The 16729-nt window shown below is 39.2% G+C and overlaps 1 protein-coding gene across 1 annotated transcript in view; it reads left to right on the forward strand.

Annotated features, from left to right (window-relative positions):
• The window catches only part of znf407 (zinc finger protein 407), a 198134-nt gene that overhangs the window by 13447 nt on the left and 167958 nt on the right, over nt 1–16729 (forward strand). The window contains exon 4 of the mRNA XM_077576585.1: nt 13842–13956. Within this exon, the coding sequence (XP_077432711.1) occupies nt 13842–13956 (115 nt within the window). The remainder of the gene's footprint in view (nt 1–13841; nt 13957–16729) is intronic.

Raw genomic sequence — 16729 nt, forward strand, 5'->3', positions numbered from 1 at the left:
CACGTCTGGCAAAACACCACCAATGCGGAGAGAAGGCCAACTTCAAAATTAACCTTCCCATACCAAGTAATATGTGGTGCTGGTTCTGTGTGTGTCCACACTTACAACTTGTGTTTTGGTGCGGACGGATGTAATGGATTTCAACGACGATGTGCGCCGTATGTCGCTCGATTGCATGTTGCCCGGGTGAACGGCCATTTCTCATGCAACGATATGAAGCGTGCATGGAACGGCGGCCTTGGCTCTATAGCTAAATGGCTTTGTGCTTAAAAAGACTTGTTATCCCCTCGGGAGGCAGCTCTGACAGGAAAACGAGTGGCCCCGTACTTTCTACTTCCTCTACTCCGTGAACGTGCGGGGGGTCACATGACTACAGGGAATGCGCAAAAAAGTGTTTCCATTACACTTTTGTGAAATACTTCTACACGTCTCAAAAAACACCTCATGAGAGCGTGAAAACTGTTTTACAATATTTGAGTGTTTTTTCCCCCCCCCCCGAAAATCCTGTTTCCTTTACCAGCTTGCTTTTGTGCAAAACTGAGGGTAATGGAAACACACTTACTTTAGCCATATTGAATTAGAAAGAAAAATAATAATAAAACAGTAATCATAGTGGAGTAAGTCACAACAACATAAATAAGACCCAAAAAAGTGAAACACCAGATTTTCAATTTATCAAAAATAAAAATAAAAAACACATACGGTAAATGCATTTACCAAATTGTGACATAGGAGGTTTCGGCCGAACATCAGCGATATCCAGTGTATTTGACTCCATGCCTTTGGCACATAATATTATATACATATATTGTGATTTTGAAAGCATGTCACAGCTCTTATTCTTCATTAAAATGCATGATTAAAAGCTGTTCTTATTCTGAAACTGACAAGGTGTTTAATGTAAGTAAAAACTTGATAATTATAGAGATGGGATGAACTATCAGTGGCAGGGCACAGCAGACTAAATTGGGCCATAAAATGAGCTGAAAGTGCCATGGCAAGATAGGGTAGATTGGGCCATAAAAATGCTGGCCTCTGTGTAGTTGATGTTGTATAGATTGAGAGACAACGTTAAACCTAAAACTTAACATTGGGCCAAAAATCTTCTCACTCTAAGTATCGCCCAATAAATAGGCTTAAAAAAACAAAACAGATAGACAACATTAATCAATTCAAATGAGATGTGATCTTTTTATCAGTAAAGTGTAACTACAGTGTTTATCTTTTGTAAATGTGACTACCAAAGTTTGGGTGATGCATTTTTTTTTCGTACCCTCACATACTGCAAGTCCACTGGATTTTTAAGCACTTTACAGATTTTATATACAAGTTGAATAAACCCTAACCAAAACCCAAAGCTAAAGGGGAGATACAGTATAACCTCCTTTTGCCAAATTGCCACACAGCCCTATGGTAAAGCTAATCTACTATATCTGCTATAGCCAGGTAAAAGCTGTTTCACTAGACGTGACGGCAAAGACTGATTAGGCTTCAGACCAGTGAGAGAAACGCTAATGGACCACAGATTGGGATTCCCTGAGCAACGCTTGCATGGTCAGAGACATGTGCGACTCATAATTGATGTGTCCATTACCAAGACTCAGTTGTAATTATAGTCAATAAGTCTCTGTAAATGTGTTAAAGCTGAGGCTAAAAGCATTGGAGGTCCAAAGAGAGGTGGGCTAATAATTTAAAATAATCAATGCAGACGTATTCAAAGCCTTTAATTTCCCTTGTGTCTGGACGTCCACAGTTGTGTGTATGTGTTAGAATGTGTAGTGAATGTGTGTGTATGGCAGCCTTCATGGCTAGTTGATTATCCCCAATCCATTAAGATTTATCCTGTCATTTATAATGCAAAGCAGAGCATTGCTCAGGGCTTTGACTGGGAAATGTTCGACAGGTTAAGAACATACGGTGTTCTGTTACATTTCCCTGACCATGTGTATTAATTGCTTTTAAAATCAACTTAATGCATGAATGAGATGTGAGGGAATCATCAATAAATGCCCTTTTCTGCCTTGAATGTTTCATTCCCCCTCGTCTGCTCAAGCATTAATGAGCCTTCGAACCCGCAATCCATTTTCTCCATCTGTGGATGGCGTATGTAGCTATTGTCATGCATTCCAACAAATTGTATCAGTTAAAAAAAAGAAGCAATTTGTTAGTATTTTTGTGTGCTAAATCGAATATAATAACTGCCAATACCTGTATATGATTTATTAAAGTTTTTCTGGTTAAATACCAGATTTGTGTGAGTACAGCTATTTTGTTCTTCATGTAAGTTGCCTATACATAATGTATGCTCTTTTACCTTCTGAATATAAAATCTGTGTCGGTGACACCAATCATGCTAAGATATGTCAACAAATCAGTAATAGCTTTACCTTCCTCGTGTTTAGGATTCACATTTTTTTTGTTTTATTTTGTTCCATGTTCCATTCACCCTTAAATTTAAGCCTTTCATAATGGTAGAAAGCACCAATTTCTCTTCATTTTGACACCACATATGCCATTTGGTGTTATTGCTTAAGTTCCCTCATTATGGTGAATTATGTTCTTTTTATATGGCCTTCATTTATTCTTTGAATTTGTTTATGGGCTTGTGAAGAAGCTCAATGGGGGTCTGCCAGTTTTGAGGCTGGGAGCATGTCCAGATCCTTTTAATTACAACCTAGTTTTTATCCTCTTGATTAATCACTGAAGGTAGTAGGAGGCTGCACAAAGATTTGTCAATTTGTCCCTTAAAGAAAACGTGTGCACATTTCCATTTTCCCAATGAGGGTACTATTGGAATTTGCATCTTTAGGTAAATTGGTCACTTTTTCATTTGAGTCATTTGTCTGACTTAAGACTGAGCCTCAAAGTAATGCGTCCGCATGCCTCATGATCATCACACACATCACACAAGTGATGCTATATTAATGAAAACCGAAACTGTAACTACATTTGCATGATTTTGCATTTAACAAACAAAACGTTATACAATAGACTAGTTATAAAATTCATTTTTTGTGAATGGTGTGGTGAGTTGTTAGGAATTGGTGATATTGCCTCATTATATAATCATATTTCTCTTGCCAACAGCTATTATTTTCCTTTATTTTTCCAACAATTTCCGTTTTTTCACTTGTAGACTGTTCTCTGGTTTTCATGTTTGTAACACCTCCAAATGTAATCTGGACTGCTCAAGCAAAACCTGAACCTGAATCTTGAGTGCAGACGTTAAGTGCTCAATAATAAAAAAACATATTGCAATTTTACTAACAAATACAGTTGTGAACAAAAGTTTACATACATTTGTAAAGAACATAATGTCATGGCTCTCCTGAGCTTCCAGTTATTTCTATAACTCAGGTTTTTCTCTGATAGAGTGATTTGAACAGATATGCCTTTGTCACAAAAAACATTAATGAAGTTTGATTCTTTTATGGGTTAACAGAAACAGTTTGTTAATCTGATGGGTGAAAAATATACATAGGGTTTTTCCTGCGTTGAAAATGTTATGGCGGCCGCCACCAGCTAATTTTGTGCTGCCCCCAGCCATAGCGACTTATACCGCTCAACTTGGGTGACCATGTGGTAGGTAGGGCTGTGCAATTAATCGAAATTCAAATACGATTTTGATTATTACTCTACATGATTACAAAATTGTCATAATAAAAAAAATAATAGGGCTGAAACCAGTCCTCGAGTATGACTGAGGAAGTCATACTCATGCCAATGGCAGTATGCATGACAGTACACAGTTATCAGGGATGTGATTTTTCCGCTAATTCGCGGAATTCCGCTTTTTTTATCTCCCCCCAAAAAAAAAAAAAATCCGATTTTTGTATTTTATTTATTTTTTTAGTAGTAGTAGTAGTTCATTGTGTATGCACATGACTCCGACAGATAACATCTTCTGCTATAACAAAGACATTTGTGGTATGCTCTAATATGAGTTACTTTTCATTTGGTCATGATACAATTATTTGTTCATGAAATTTGAACTCTTCAACATTATTTATGTGTTAACTTAGTTATCACATTAGTTAGATATGATGATATTCTCAGTGATAGTTTTTAAAAGCAAAGGCAGTCCAATGTTTTTGAATGTGACTGATTTTGAGTTGACTAAAACTGCCATTTTATATGGGATAGTTCAATATACATTGAAAATTTATGCTGTTGTTTTGTCTATTTCTTTGTCATGTGAGTGCATTGAAAGTACTTAAAAACACGGAAAACCCCACCAGGGCACTGCCCTGGACCTAGCTGGGTGCCAGCGGCTCCCAGACCCCCGGCTAAATTTTCAGATAATTTCACTTTGGTCAAATCACATCCCTGAGTTATCATAACTAAATAATAGGGCTGATTTCAGTCCTCGAGTATGACTGAGGAAGTCATACTCATGCCAATGGCAGTATGCATGACAGTACACAGTTATCATAACTAATATAATTTCCAAGTAGTTTATGGAGATCAATGCATGGTAGAGCTTTTATTTTGAAGTTGTTCCCGGTAGCGTCATCGCGGTGTAAGGGCTGATGTGACTTGAATATTCCGAGGTTGTGATGGCAAGCCCGGTGGTTGGGAAAAAACTAGGGATGCACGATATTATCGGTGGCCGATAATTATTGGCAATTATCGACCAATTTGACGTCAAACAGATAAACCAGATAATCAAGAAATCTGTTGATAAATATTAACCAATTTGACGTCATACAGATGCACCAGATGATAAAGAAATCCGCCGATAATAATAGACATGCCATGTTGGTCCATCTGTTCAACCCGTCCCCTCGGTTATTTTAGTGTCGAATATTTGTGACGTCATAATGCGCACAACGGACAGAAGATGCATCATGGCGACTTGGCAGTCGTCAGTGTGGGCTTTCTTTACTGTGTCTCCCCAACATCTCGCATTTTTTTGTTGCATTTTTAAAACATGACTGTTTTGTTTTGGCAAACTCAAAATTAGTTACCGGTTGTCTTTCAAAAATTCAGTTTGATGGTGCTACTGTATACACAATGTTTCAATGTATGTGTACGTTAGACCTATAGTAGGAATCGACAGTATATTTGTATTCAAGTTCATTTTGTAAACAATTATCGGCTCACTTATCGGTTATCGACACTGGCACTTTCTAAATTATTGGTTTATATGTATCGGTTGAAACTAGCATCCCTAGGAAAAACTGACAGAATTCCACCCAGGATAATAATCTTCTTTTTTTTTTTTTGGAGTGGGTGTTGAGGACGACGAATTGCATGCCCGAATCATATATCATGTTTGTTGAAGTAGGGTGTGTGGTTGGCAAAAAACATTCAACGATTACTATTCGACATTCATTGATGGGGGAAGTCAGTGCGCACAACTTCAAAATTATTATTATTTTTTTCATGGAGAGGAACTTATCCTGCAAACAAAGCCAAACAAAGTGGATGCTGTGCTAATAAAATGCTGAGGAAAAGCCTGATTTAGCCATTGATTTACCACTTTTGATGTGTGTGGGTGATGTGTTGTGGGACCATTGTGCTGTCTCTAACTTGCACTTAAGACCCATCCTTCGAACTGATGATTTTGGAAAAAATTTAAGTTTTAATCCACCTTCTTCATTATCCTATTTACACTGTGTAAACCACCAGTTCCATTGGCAGCAAAACAGCCCCAATGCAAAATACTACCACCACCGTGCTTGACAGTAGGCAAAGTTCTCACCTTTTCCCCTCCAAACATATTGCTGGGCATTGTGGCCAAACGGCTCAGTTTTTGTTTCTTCTACCACAGCACTTTCCTTCCGAAGGTCTTATCTTCGTCCATGTGATCAACATCAAACTTCAGTCGAGCCTTAAGGTGCCGCTTTTGGAGCAAGTGCGCCCCTTGCACGGCAGCCTCTCAGTCCATGGCGATGCCAAATCACGCTTGATTGTGGACACTGACACCTGTACTCAGCAGTTTCTAATTCTTGGACGATCTGCTTTTTGGTAGTTAACTCTTCACCCTCCTGAACAATTTCTCTTAGCAGCAGGTGATAGTTTGCATTTTCTTGCTGATTGTGGCAGTGACGTTTGTTTGCTCTTGGGACCTGTAGCTGCTCTGAAATGGCTCCAAGTGACTTTTCTGACTTGTTTGAGTCAATGATTTGCCTTTCCAGAATGCGTTGACACTGCTGAGCTCCTTTAACTTTCCTATTGTAGCGTTTTTTTGTATCCAATGAGTCCTATTTCAATGGCCTCAGAGAAGTCAGTCACTCATAATCACTCACAAGAAGTAAGTGGCCATACGGTGGAGCAAATTTTATTAATAAACATTCTAAGTCACCAAAATTGCAAATTCATGTTGCTTTATGTATATTTTTAACCCAGTAAATTTGGTCACTTTTTCTGTTAACCAATAATAAAGTCATAAAAGAACCAAACTTCATGAATAATTTTTGTGACAAAGAAGCATCTGTTCCAATCACACTCAGAGAAAAATCGGAGCTGTAGAAATGACTGGTAACTCCACAGAGCACACATTATGTTCTTTACAAGTGTATGTAAATACTCAGAGAAACAATGAATAATGGACAATTTTCAATATGAAAGCCTAAGTAATCTTTGAATTTTTAAGTTCTATAGGTAGAGGATATTCTGCTCCCTTTTTAGTATTGCCAAAGAAGTTATACTGTTTTTCTCCAACTGTGTTTGCAAAATAATCAAGCAAGCAAGCGTGGTGAGTAGTGTTGACCTCCATGTAGTTCATGTACTGTTTTCAGTAAACCTTTTAACTCAAGACAGGAAACTGAAACGGACAAGGGATGCATAATGACTCAACACAAATTTTAGGAAAGCTTGTTCCATGTATAGAGTTATTATTTATCAAAATATCCACCTTGATGTATCCATTTAATAGAGAGATTTAATGACTTATAACTTCAATTCATAGTGCAAAGGTCCCCTTTGGCATGGAATTACCTTAGGGTCATAAATATAAATGTATCCTAAGACACAAGTGATATCACACTTTGTACCTAAAATACACACAAAAATGGACGGACGAAAACCCCCTTACGTAAATGCTTAATTCGTCATTTTTTCAAAGTTTGCCCTCAATCGTCAACAAAATGGGCGTCAGTTATTGACGGATTGACTGACCTTCCGTCAATATTGACGGAATTCCCGCCTCTGGCGTCTCGGCCGCACTGGTGCACTCGCTCATGGCCTCCCCTGCGCTTGAGAGCGACCTGCGGGCCCGAGAAGCGATCCACCGCTCAGTCGGCCAGTTTCCGGAGAGCTCCAGAGTTTTGTGGACGAGAGGGCGAGATGCAGGGTTTTACTGAACCGGGCGTTTTATTTCCGGGTTAGAAAAAAAATAGCCACCAAAATAACTATTTTTTTCATAAGAAATAACCTCGCCATGGTCTCAAAGGTAAGATTTAATGATCATATATGCCTATAGTTAATTGTGGAAGGGCTTAAACTACCGTGATGCAGACCCTATAAAATTCTGGTTGTAAGAGTGTTAAAGAAAGGAGCAGCTCCTGTTCTTTTTGAGTGGGTTAAGGATTTAGGCTTAGAGTTATACATCACATCAACAGTGCACTCCGCTAAAGCCTCCCCGCACCAAGTTTTGGTGTCTTATGACGTCGAATGAGGAAGTGCTGTGACGAGGTGGGTAGAGTAGCCAAAAATTTTACTCGAGTAAGAGTAGCGTTACTTCAAAATAATGTTACTTAAAAGTAAAAATGAGTCATACAAAATCACTCAAGTAAAAAATAAAAAAGTATTTGCTGAAATTAATACTCAAGTACTGAGTAACTGCTTGAACATGAAGTCTGATTTATTTTTAAAACAATGTCATCAGACAGACAAAAACATAAAATTGTGTGAAAATGCTGGCATCTTCAAATCATAAAATAAAAACTTTTTGAGCTCGAACAACAGTGCAAGGAGACACGTTTGTCTTTGTTTGTTTATTGAACATAAGAACACAGATCATAAACCTGGAACAAAAATATAAATAATGTCACAATTATATAATGCTAATATTACATGTATAATTATACTAATACATGCACTGTATACATATTGTTATTTATTGTTAAACTTTATGTTCTATGTATGTTCTATGTTTCATTTGATTTCAAATAACATCTATTTTTTATCACAACAAAGCTGATGTACAATAATCGCTATTGAATGTAATCAACTCCATAACCCATAATGCTTTGCAAGGTTGGCTCGTGCGCACAACGGCTCTCTTCTGCCCGTCACCGAGTCAAACAAACGTGCAGTGGTTTACCCAAGCTTCACATAGAATTCTTTTTGCGCATTCCCTGTGTAGCGTTTCTTCTTCACACATCTACTCAAGTAAAAGTAAAAAGTATTGTGTTGTAAACCTACTCTTAGAAGTAATTTTCTTCAAAAAAATACTCAAGTTAATGTAACTCGTTACTACCCACCTCTGGTGCTGTGTGCATACAGTCCATAGAGTGTTGATAAAATGAAATGTGATGTAACACGGTGGGAAACATGCCTGTTTATTCCTGTTCCAGCTTTTTTTTGAACATGTTGCAGGCATCAAATAAAAATTAATAAATATTTGCAAATACATATCTTGTTTTCGTAGTGTATTAAATTGAATATACGGTATGTTGAAAAGGATTTGTAAGTTATTGTATTCTGTTTTATTTACACGTTACACAACACCAACTTTAGTGGAATTGGGTTTTATACAGGCATACCGGTAGTGCTGGGTGATACGACGATATTATCGTGAAGACGATAATTTTTTTTATCACTTATGTCATTTTTTTCTTATTGTGTCTATCATCATTTGTCACCGAGAGCCAACAAAATTAGTGACAGAACGCTTGTTCGACAGTGAACCATTATACGTAGTCGTCATACATTACAAGCTTACGGTCAAGTATCATGCACCCATCCATCCATTATTTAAACGACTTATAGTCAACAAAAAATAATAGAAAACCAAGTGGGTGAATGCAAATAACAAATAATATTACTTTGAAAAACTTAACTAAAACAACAAATCCTTAATTATTATTAACTTTAAAAAAAATGCCACCTCAAAGAATGCTGGGAACTCCTTCGCACCTTTCGGCCAACGGCTTGAAATAATCTGTTTTGCATAACAGTTTGCGTGTCTACATCACATGTGCATTTTTAGCCTAATTAAAACAAGGATTTTAAGTGTTTCCAAAAATTGAATGGCATAGGGGCAGCCCCAAAAAGCTTTGCTGGGATGCTTACATTAGCTAATAACTACGAGCGGGTACTCAAGTCTAGACAAGATGCGTTCTACTTGCATACTAGACTAGCATAGCAACAAGCTTCGGCTGGCTTTTGCACATAAACACGTTGCGCTGTCACTCCTAAAGTTAGTACAGACGCTCCCCACCTTACGAACGAGTTACGTTCCGGACGATCGTTCGTAAGGTGAATTTGTTCGTAAGTTGCTTCAGTGCTATATTTTGTATTATAATTTATGTTTAAAGCCTATATAAGTATATTGAAGGTTTATATAAGTATGTTTAAGGCTTGTACAAGTAACCTGCATTGGTTTGTACTGAAAAAAACTTAATAAAATGGAGAGAATACGTACAGTACTGTACTGTACTACGTATGTTAGAGAGAGAGAGCGAGACACACACACACAGTATGTACATGTACATAATAAGATAAATAAAATGAAGTTTAACTTACTTTTGGAAGATGTACTCGATGCTTAAGGAGATGATGGAGGAGGAGGATTTTATATCATGAGAGATTCTTTGTCGTCGCTGGAATCGGCTTCAAAAGTTATTTCCTGCTTCATGGGCACCGGCGTTTCTTCCTCCTCCTCCTCGCCACGTTGCTCAGCCTCCAATGAGCTCTCACAGCGCCAATCGTCGGTATTAGCGGCGGAAAGAAGCACTACGCGCAATACAAAATCTAACTTATAGCATTTCTTTCCGAACATTTTTCGACATACTGTACGCGCAGAAATGTTCGTATGTACCGTTGTTCGTAACTCGAATGTTCGTAAGTAGGGGAGCGTCTGTAATGATAGCCTCCATGGCGGCATATAAAAGTATTGACATTCTCACAAAGCAATTAAGCGGAGTGATTAGCAAGCAAGAAAGACGGATAAGTCGTGCTAGCTGCTATGCTAACCGGCTAGTGTTATTGGGGACGTGGCATTAATTTGCTTGGGTGATCGATTACACTTTTCACAAAAGTCTCGTTGGAACAGCGTTAAAGTGGAGCGTTTCCAACATTGAACGGCAAAATAGCAGGCAATTTAATGTGTATCTGGAGAGAGAAACTAATGCTACACTGTCAGGTTTACCTGTTAGACATTTATTAAACACTACACAAAAACGAGAGAAAACACTTGCGTTTTTGTTAGACAACTCGCGAGGAGAAAGAGGAACTGCCTCATACTACTACACTCTCTAAAGAACCCGTCCTCATCCTCTTTTAATAGTTTTTTACACCCCTAGTTACATGGGTGTTCCAACTCTCAGGGGTTGGGGAACAAGGCATAGTTGGAACTCAGTGTACTTGTTTGTCTGTGTGTGTGCATGTGAGTGCTGAGTACATGTGTGGTCAAGTTTGCAAAAATTTCTTAACAGACAACTGGCGCGTCTTAGTGGACTGGCTCAATCCATTCTGCTGGGTTAGATGTTCTTGTTCTTGTAGCCATCATGAGTCATCTCCTGTTAATCAGCTGTTAAATAAGGCTGCCCTAATCTAGCTATGTGAATGTGGGAGCAAAGCATTCTTCATTGCAAGCAGAAGCAATTCTTCATTGCAGCAAATAGTAAAGTGCTTATTCATGTGATAACTTATTGTACAATTTTCCCAACATACAAGCTTAGCAAATTCATGCTACACACTTCGTTAAACAGGCTTCGTTAATGTTGTTAGTAAGCAGACGTTTACATACAGACATGTCGACTCCAGGTTAAACAAAGGTGTAATGTTATTAGTAAACAGACATTTACATATAGTTCCCCTTCTTGACTGGGGGAACAAATGCAATCAGGATCTGACCCCAGACCTTCAGTCTCTAATGACAAGAGACTCTGACAACATCATGCACATTCCCCTTCCAACAGCATTGAGGGTACGAAGATCAAATAAAGTCCACCAAATCACCATCCCACTGTATTCTTTTAAACACTCATGATTATATCACATTGATATGCCTATAAGTAAATTCAAAAACAGTAAAACATCAAATTGAAAATGTTAAAAGTCTTCAAAACACACATACTACCAAATGAAAGATTGGACTCTCATCGTTCATCAGAAACAAAAGTTTGTTTCTACCTTATTCCGTTTTTCAGTAATCAACAATAGAAAATGGTTAGTTTCACCCAAATGCTCTGTTTTGAAACAAAAAACGGAGAAATCAAGCTTTTTGTGAAACTATATTATTTCATGCACTCTAGTGAATTTGAGACCTTTTTTTTCCATGAATGATGCCACAAACACCTAAACAGTGCTTTACTTCTGTAAAACACTACCGCCAACAATGAAAAAGTGTTTTTTGATAGCAAAATACGTTTATTTACATTCAACAGTGTAACAATTTGACAAAACAATTTGACAAAGCAATTTGACAAAACAATTTGGCAAACTATTTACAAATGTGTGCAACCGTGGTACTATTTACAATTGTGTGGATGTTTCAAATACAGTTTTTCTTTTTGTAACACTCCCCTGCGTGCAAGGCGACGCAGCAGGATTTGCACAACAGATTAGTTTCACTGTGATGGCCCCTTAGCGTGCAGACGCTACACTTTCTTGCTGGCTTTTTTTTCCGGAGAATAGCAAGTATATACTGCAGTGTGTGTTTGGCCATGTTGCCATCAAGTCTACTCTCAGGATCATGATACGGTGACGTTACGGCGGTGTTACGTCTGGCTTCCTTATGTCCTTCAGTTCCTATACCGGGTGGTTGATCCATCTTATCCGCTCCATTCATGGTTGCATCGTAGTCCATAACCAGTGTCTTCTCCGTGATCAGACTGTACCCACTCCTCCGATGAATATGCATTGGACTCGGGGCACTCTTCGTCGTCCGATTGAACGTCCGCCTGAGCGTGCTCGGTTGTGCTCCGCGTTTTCCGGCGTTAGCATCGCTAGCCGGAAGGCTTTATGACGTGATCATAGCCGCCGCGTCAACGCTTCCAACTTCGGCGTCAACCTCGGAGTCACCATCATCATCATCGTTGTCATCAATGTGCTCTTTAGCATTGGTCGATGCTTTTCGTCTTTGAAAAAAATGCTCAAGCGTGAGCTGCTTGCAACCGGTCGCCATTATGGCTTCCTCAGCCATTGTCCTCTCAACACTCTAGCTCCGCCTCACGTCTTCTACTGACGCCTACCCAATCTTGTCCAAAGAGAGTCATCGCTGCCATCTAGGGGCCAAAAATAGGCATTATACTAACTAGATCTGCTTGATACTTTCAGCACAGCTGGCCAAGGCTTTCCTCCACCCGTTTCCAAAAAAAACAAAACTTTGGTGAACGTCTTTTAACGTCTCCGTAGGTTTTTACTAAACGTCATTTAACGTTTTTGGCAGTAAAAGAGTTCAGGACATTTAAAGAAGACTTAATTACGCTGACATTGTATTGCACGGTGCCTGTTGCCAGTGTTTAGGGCATCTACAGTGTTAGCGTGCTAACGGTGCTAGCGGCTGCAGCTAGAGTCATTGGACTACTTTTCAAAGTCTAATCGACGTGTTGATTGCACACTTTGATGCTGACAGCCGGACACAGTTGCCGTTCCTAGAGATCAGTTTAATAAACCGTGCTCACTCAATTGTGCAGTTGACGGTCGACAAAATCACAACTGTGGTTCTGACGTCACGTTGTCTCACAGACTAATAACTGCTCAACTCGGAATTTCATTTCATAATTCGTAAAAATCAGTCATGGATAACGGGTAAATCAAAAATAACAGCAAATAAATTGATAATTATCTTTAGTGGGTAAATTAATAAGTCAATAAAATAACACAAGTAGATAGGTAAATAAGTCAATAAAATAAATACATTAATAACAAAATACAGCAGGCACCATAAAACATTGAATCATTGATGAGTCTCATGCCGAGTCAAACGGCAAAGAGCAAAGATGTGTTTTAAAAGTGGGTCGAGAGGCAAGTTGACTAATATTTAACAGAAGGTCATTCCAAAATCCATGGGGAGAGATTTGTCTAAAATCTCCCTAATATCTTAGAGAGGAAAATAATGTGCTGTTAAGCACAATTTAAATTTAAGTAAAAAAATACATTATTATCTAGAAATGAAAGTTGGTTGATGGGATAAAGATGGGTAAAACAAAATTAACACCAAATAAATTAATATTTATCTTAAGAAGGTAAATGAATAAGTCAATAAAATAGCACAAGTAGATAGGAAAATAAGTAAATAAAATAAATAAATTAATAATACAGCAGGCACCATAAACATTGAAACAATGAGTCTCATGCCGAGTCAAACGCCAAAGAACAAAGATGTGTTTTAAAAGTGGGTCGAGAGGAAGGTTGCCTAATATTTAACAGAAGGGCATTCCAAAATCCATGGGGAGAGATTTGTCTCCCTAACATTCTAGAGAGGAAAATAATGTGCTGTTAAGCACAATTTAAATATATATTGTCAAACTTCAAAAATAATTTCTTGATGAAAATCACATGCGCACAATATATAGTTATCGTGATATAAAATAGCCTATATTGTGATAGACACATTTTTCCATATCGCCCAGCACTACATACAGTACATAGAGTACATACGCTTCTACTCAAATGTTTGCAGATTTTAATAGTACTATGACCTCTTATTTTTTTCCCCTTCACAGGATCGAAGCCCTTTCTTTGTAAAATTTGCCATTTTGCAACGGCTCAGCTGGGAGATGCCAGAAACCACGTGAAAAGGCACCTTGGCATGAGGGAGTACAGATGCGACATCTGTGGGTGAGTGGTGGTGACCAGCATTGCTCTTTTGTGATCTACTGGGCTTGCAGAATGGTGGTGTCAGCTCAATTGATCTGAGTTTAGAAAATGGGTGTCACAAACTGTGGTCAACTCTTTGGCATAATTTGAACATTTCTAAGTGGAAGGAAAACTGTGATTTTCCCACCTTTTTAATCGTAATATACAGTATTTTTCAGACAACTGTTTCTAATGGCGTTGCAACTATTTGGATGCAAAAGTGATTACATAATTATTTGCTGAGTTTTACCAAAGAGTGTAGGCATGTTACTTTTGGCCTGTACTGTATATAGAACATCTGCATTTTTAATCTATCCACTCGTAACAAAAATTTGAAACCTATCTTTAAACGGTAGTTTTAAAAAAACAACAACTTTTTGTCATATTTGTTAAATATATAGCTACAGTATATGTGTGACAGTTATTGTAGTCACTGATGGATGGTCAGTTCATATATGGAATATACACAAGACAAACAATCTGTGAATTTTTTTTGGGCTCTATCATGTACCTCCATCTTGATTTTTAAGGACCCACAACACCCAGTTAACTACAAATCAGAGAAAGAAGGCGTGACGGACAAGGTGCCATTCATTTGCTGTGCACTCACAGGCACACTCACAGCCGGTTCCTGGCACAGCCCCCGCAGCCTAGTTGCTAACATGTTAGTTTTAGCTACAAGCATTTTGCTGAAACTGTTGGAATATCCTCCTCCTGGAAAAAATCCAATAAAACAAAATGTCCATCACTCATTTGCTACCAACTAGGCATAAGACTAGCAAACGTACGGAATGGACAGCTAGTGGTTGCCTCTCGGTTCCCCGAGGTTATTGCAACTGCGCTCCAGCGTTGAAGGTAAATATACCCGCAGATGCAACCCAGTTGTGGTGGCCTCGGGCAACCCAGTGGTGATTGTTTGTCGTCCATTCTGTTGCAAAGCCATCAGGGCTTTTGGCATCCTTGTCTGCAAACATGTGTCTTGGCAGTGTGTCGCTGTCAATTGGTACCGCTGGTTCGGGTGCTAAGTGTGCCGTCTGTCGCCGTCATTTGTGTCATGGCTCCTGCGGGTCTGCGTCAGCCATGAGTGCCCGAGTGGAGTTCCGGGGGGTGCTGCGAGGCCTACGTCACCCTCACGTGTGTGTTCTGATGCATTTCATGGGTTGGGGGCACGAGGATTGGTCGGGGCAAGGCAGGGTGACGTGTCCGCTTTCCCAGCTATGGGGGTGGAGTGGCGCTGGTGCGCTCCTGGCTCTGTTGTGGAAGCGCGGTTATGCGCTCCCGCTCAAAATGGGTTAAAACTGCAAACTTTTAATTAATGCCCACAACCTAAGTATATGCTACTTCAAATAAACCTTTTTTGTTATTCAAAATTTAAATTAATTGAATTTCACCCATGTACTTGGTAATGTAGGTAACCATGAGGAAGTAAATAATCAGGTTGTGTAAGAGTGTTTTGAGACCATGTTAGCATGCAGTTAGAAAACATTCTTTATTTTTTAACCATCAAACGTCTGTTGCTCTTTAGACTCACAAAGATGAAGATCTATTTAAAGATATTACATTTTTCATCTATATTTTTCTGTCAATGGCTCCCCTTGGTTCATTTGCAGGCTAACTTTGTTTTACCAATGCCACTGAGTGAAAGTTTATGTGCTTCAACGATGTTTGCAAATACTGTACATTACAGCAGGCATAAGCAGGCTTTGGTCTAAACATTGCTTTTCCTTTAATGAGAAGAAAAGCTCATGTTTCACAAGCTCTCCAGCGAAAAACCTCTCTTCTCCCAAGTGCTGCAAATGTGACACTTTACATGCACACACCCATACAGATGGAACAGTCCTCCAATATGTCTTTAAATGGCACTACTAAATGTAGTCCCTGTTGTCACAAATCATACCCACAGAAGAGCAGCGTCCTGCCAGAGCTAGCCATTGGTGACAAATCGGCCCTATGTGCGCTTTCATTACTGATTGATTACGAGGCCGTCCCTCATCATGAATAAATAGGAGCAAACACAAAGACACACCAGAAGCACAATCATTAAGGACAGAACCACACGTGTACACAACCTCAACTTTTGCTGTTTGATGATTTGTTCTTAATTTTAAATTAAAATATATCACTGAAGATTGCATTTGTATCTTTCGATGTCTTCACTAGTGGGTGGCCATAATTATGAGAAATTTGGGATTGTGTATTTAAGATCTACGTTATGTTGCTTGTGTTGAGGTATTATCTGTTTGTCTGTCTTAACCCAAAATGGAGGATTTTATGTTGCTTCCAAGTATTACAATGATGATATGGAGTTGTAGATCGACAGACGGATCGGTGCAGCTGTGATGCGGACTCTGTATCTGTTGTGGTGAAGAAGGAGCTGAGCCGAAAGGAGAAGCTTTCGATTTAATCTACGTTCCTTCCTTCACCTATGGTCACGAGCTGTGGGACCGAAAGAACAAGATCCCGGATACAAGCGGCCGAAATGAGTTTCCTCAGCTGGGTGTCTGGGCTCTCCCTTACGGATAGGGTTAGTAGCGCGGTCATCCGGGTGGGGCTCATAGTAAAGCCGCTGCTCCTCCACATTGAGAGGAGACTGTTGAGGTGGCTCAGGCATCTCGTTTGGATGCCTCCTGAGTGCCTCCATGGAGGGGTGTTCCGGGCATGTCCCACCGGTGGGAGGCCCAGCACATGCTGGAAAGACTGTCTCTCGGCTGGCCTGGGAATGCCTTAGGATCGAGCCGGAGGAGCTGGTTGAAGT

The sequence above is a fragment of the Vanacampus margaritifer genome, chromosome 9 (assembly GCF_051991255.1).
Source record: "Vanacampus margaritifer isolate UIUO_Vmar chromosome 9, RoL_Vmar_1.0, whole genome shotgun sequence".
Classification (NCBI taxonomy): domain Eukaryota; kingdom Metazoa; phylum Chordata; class Actinopteri; order Syngnathiformes; family Syngnathidae; genus Vanacampus; species Vanacampus margaritifer.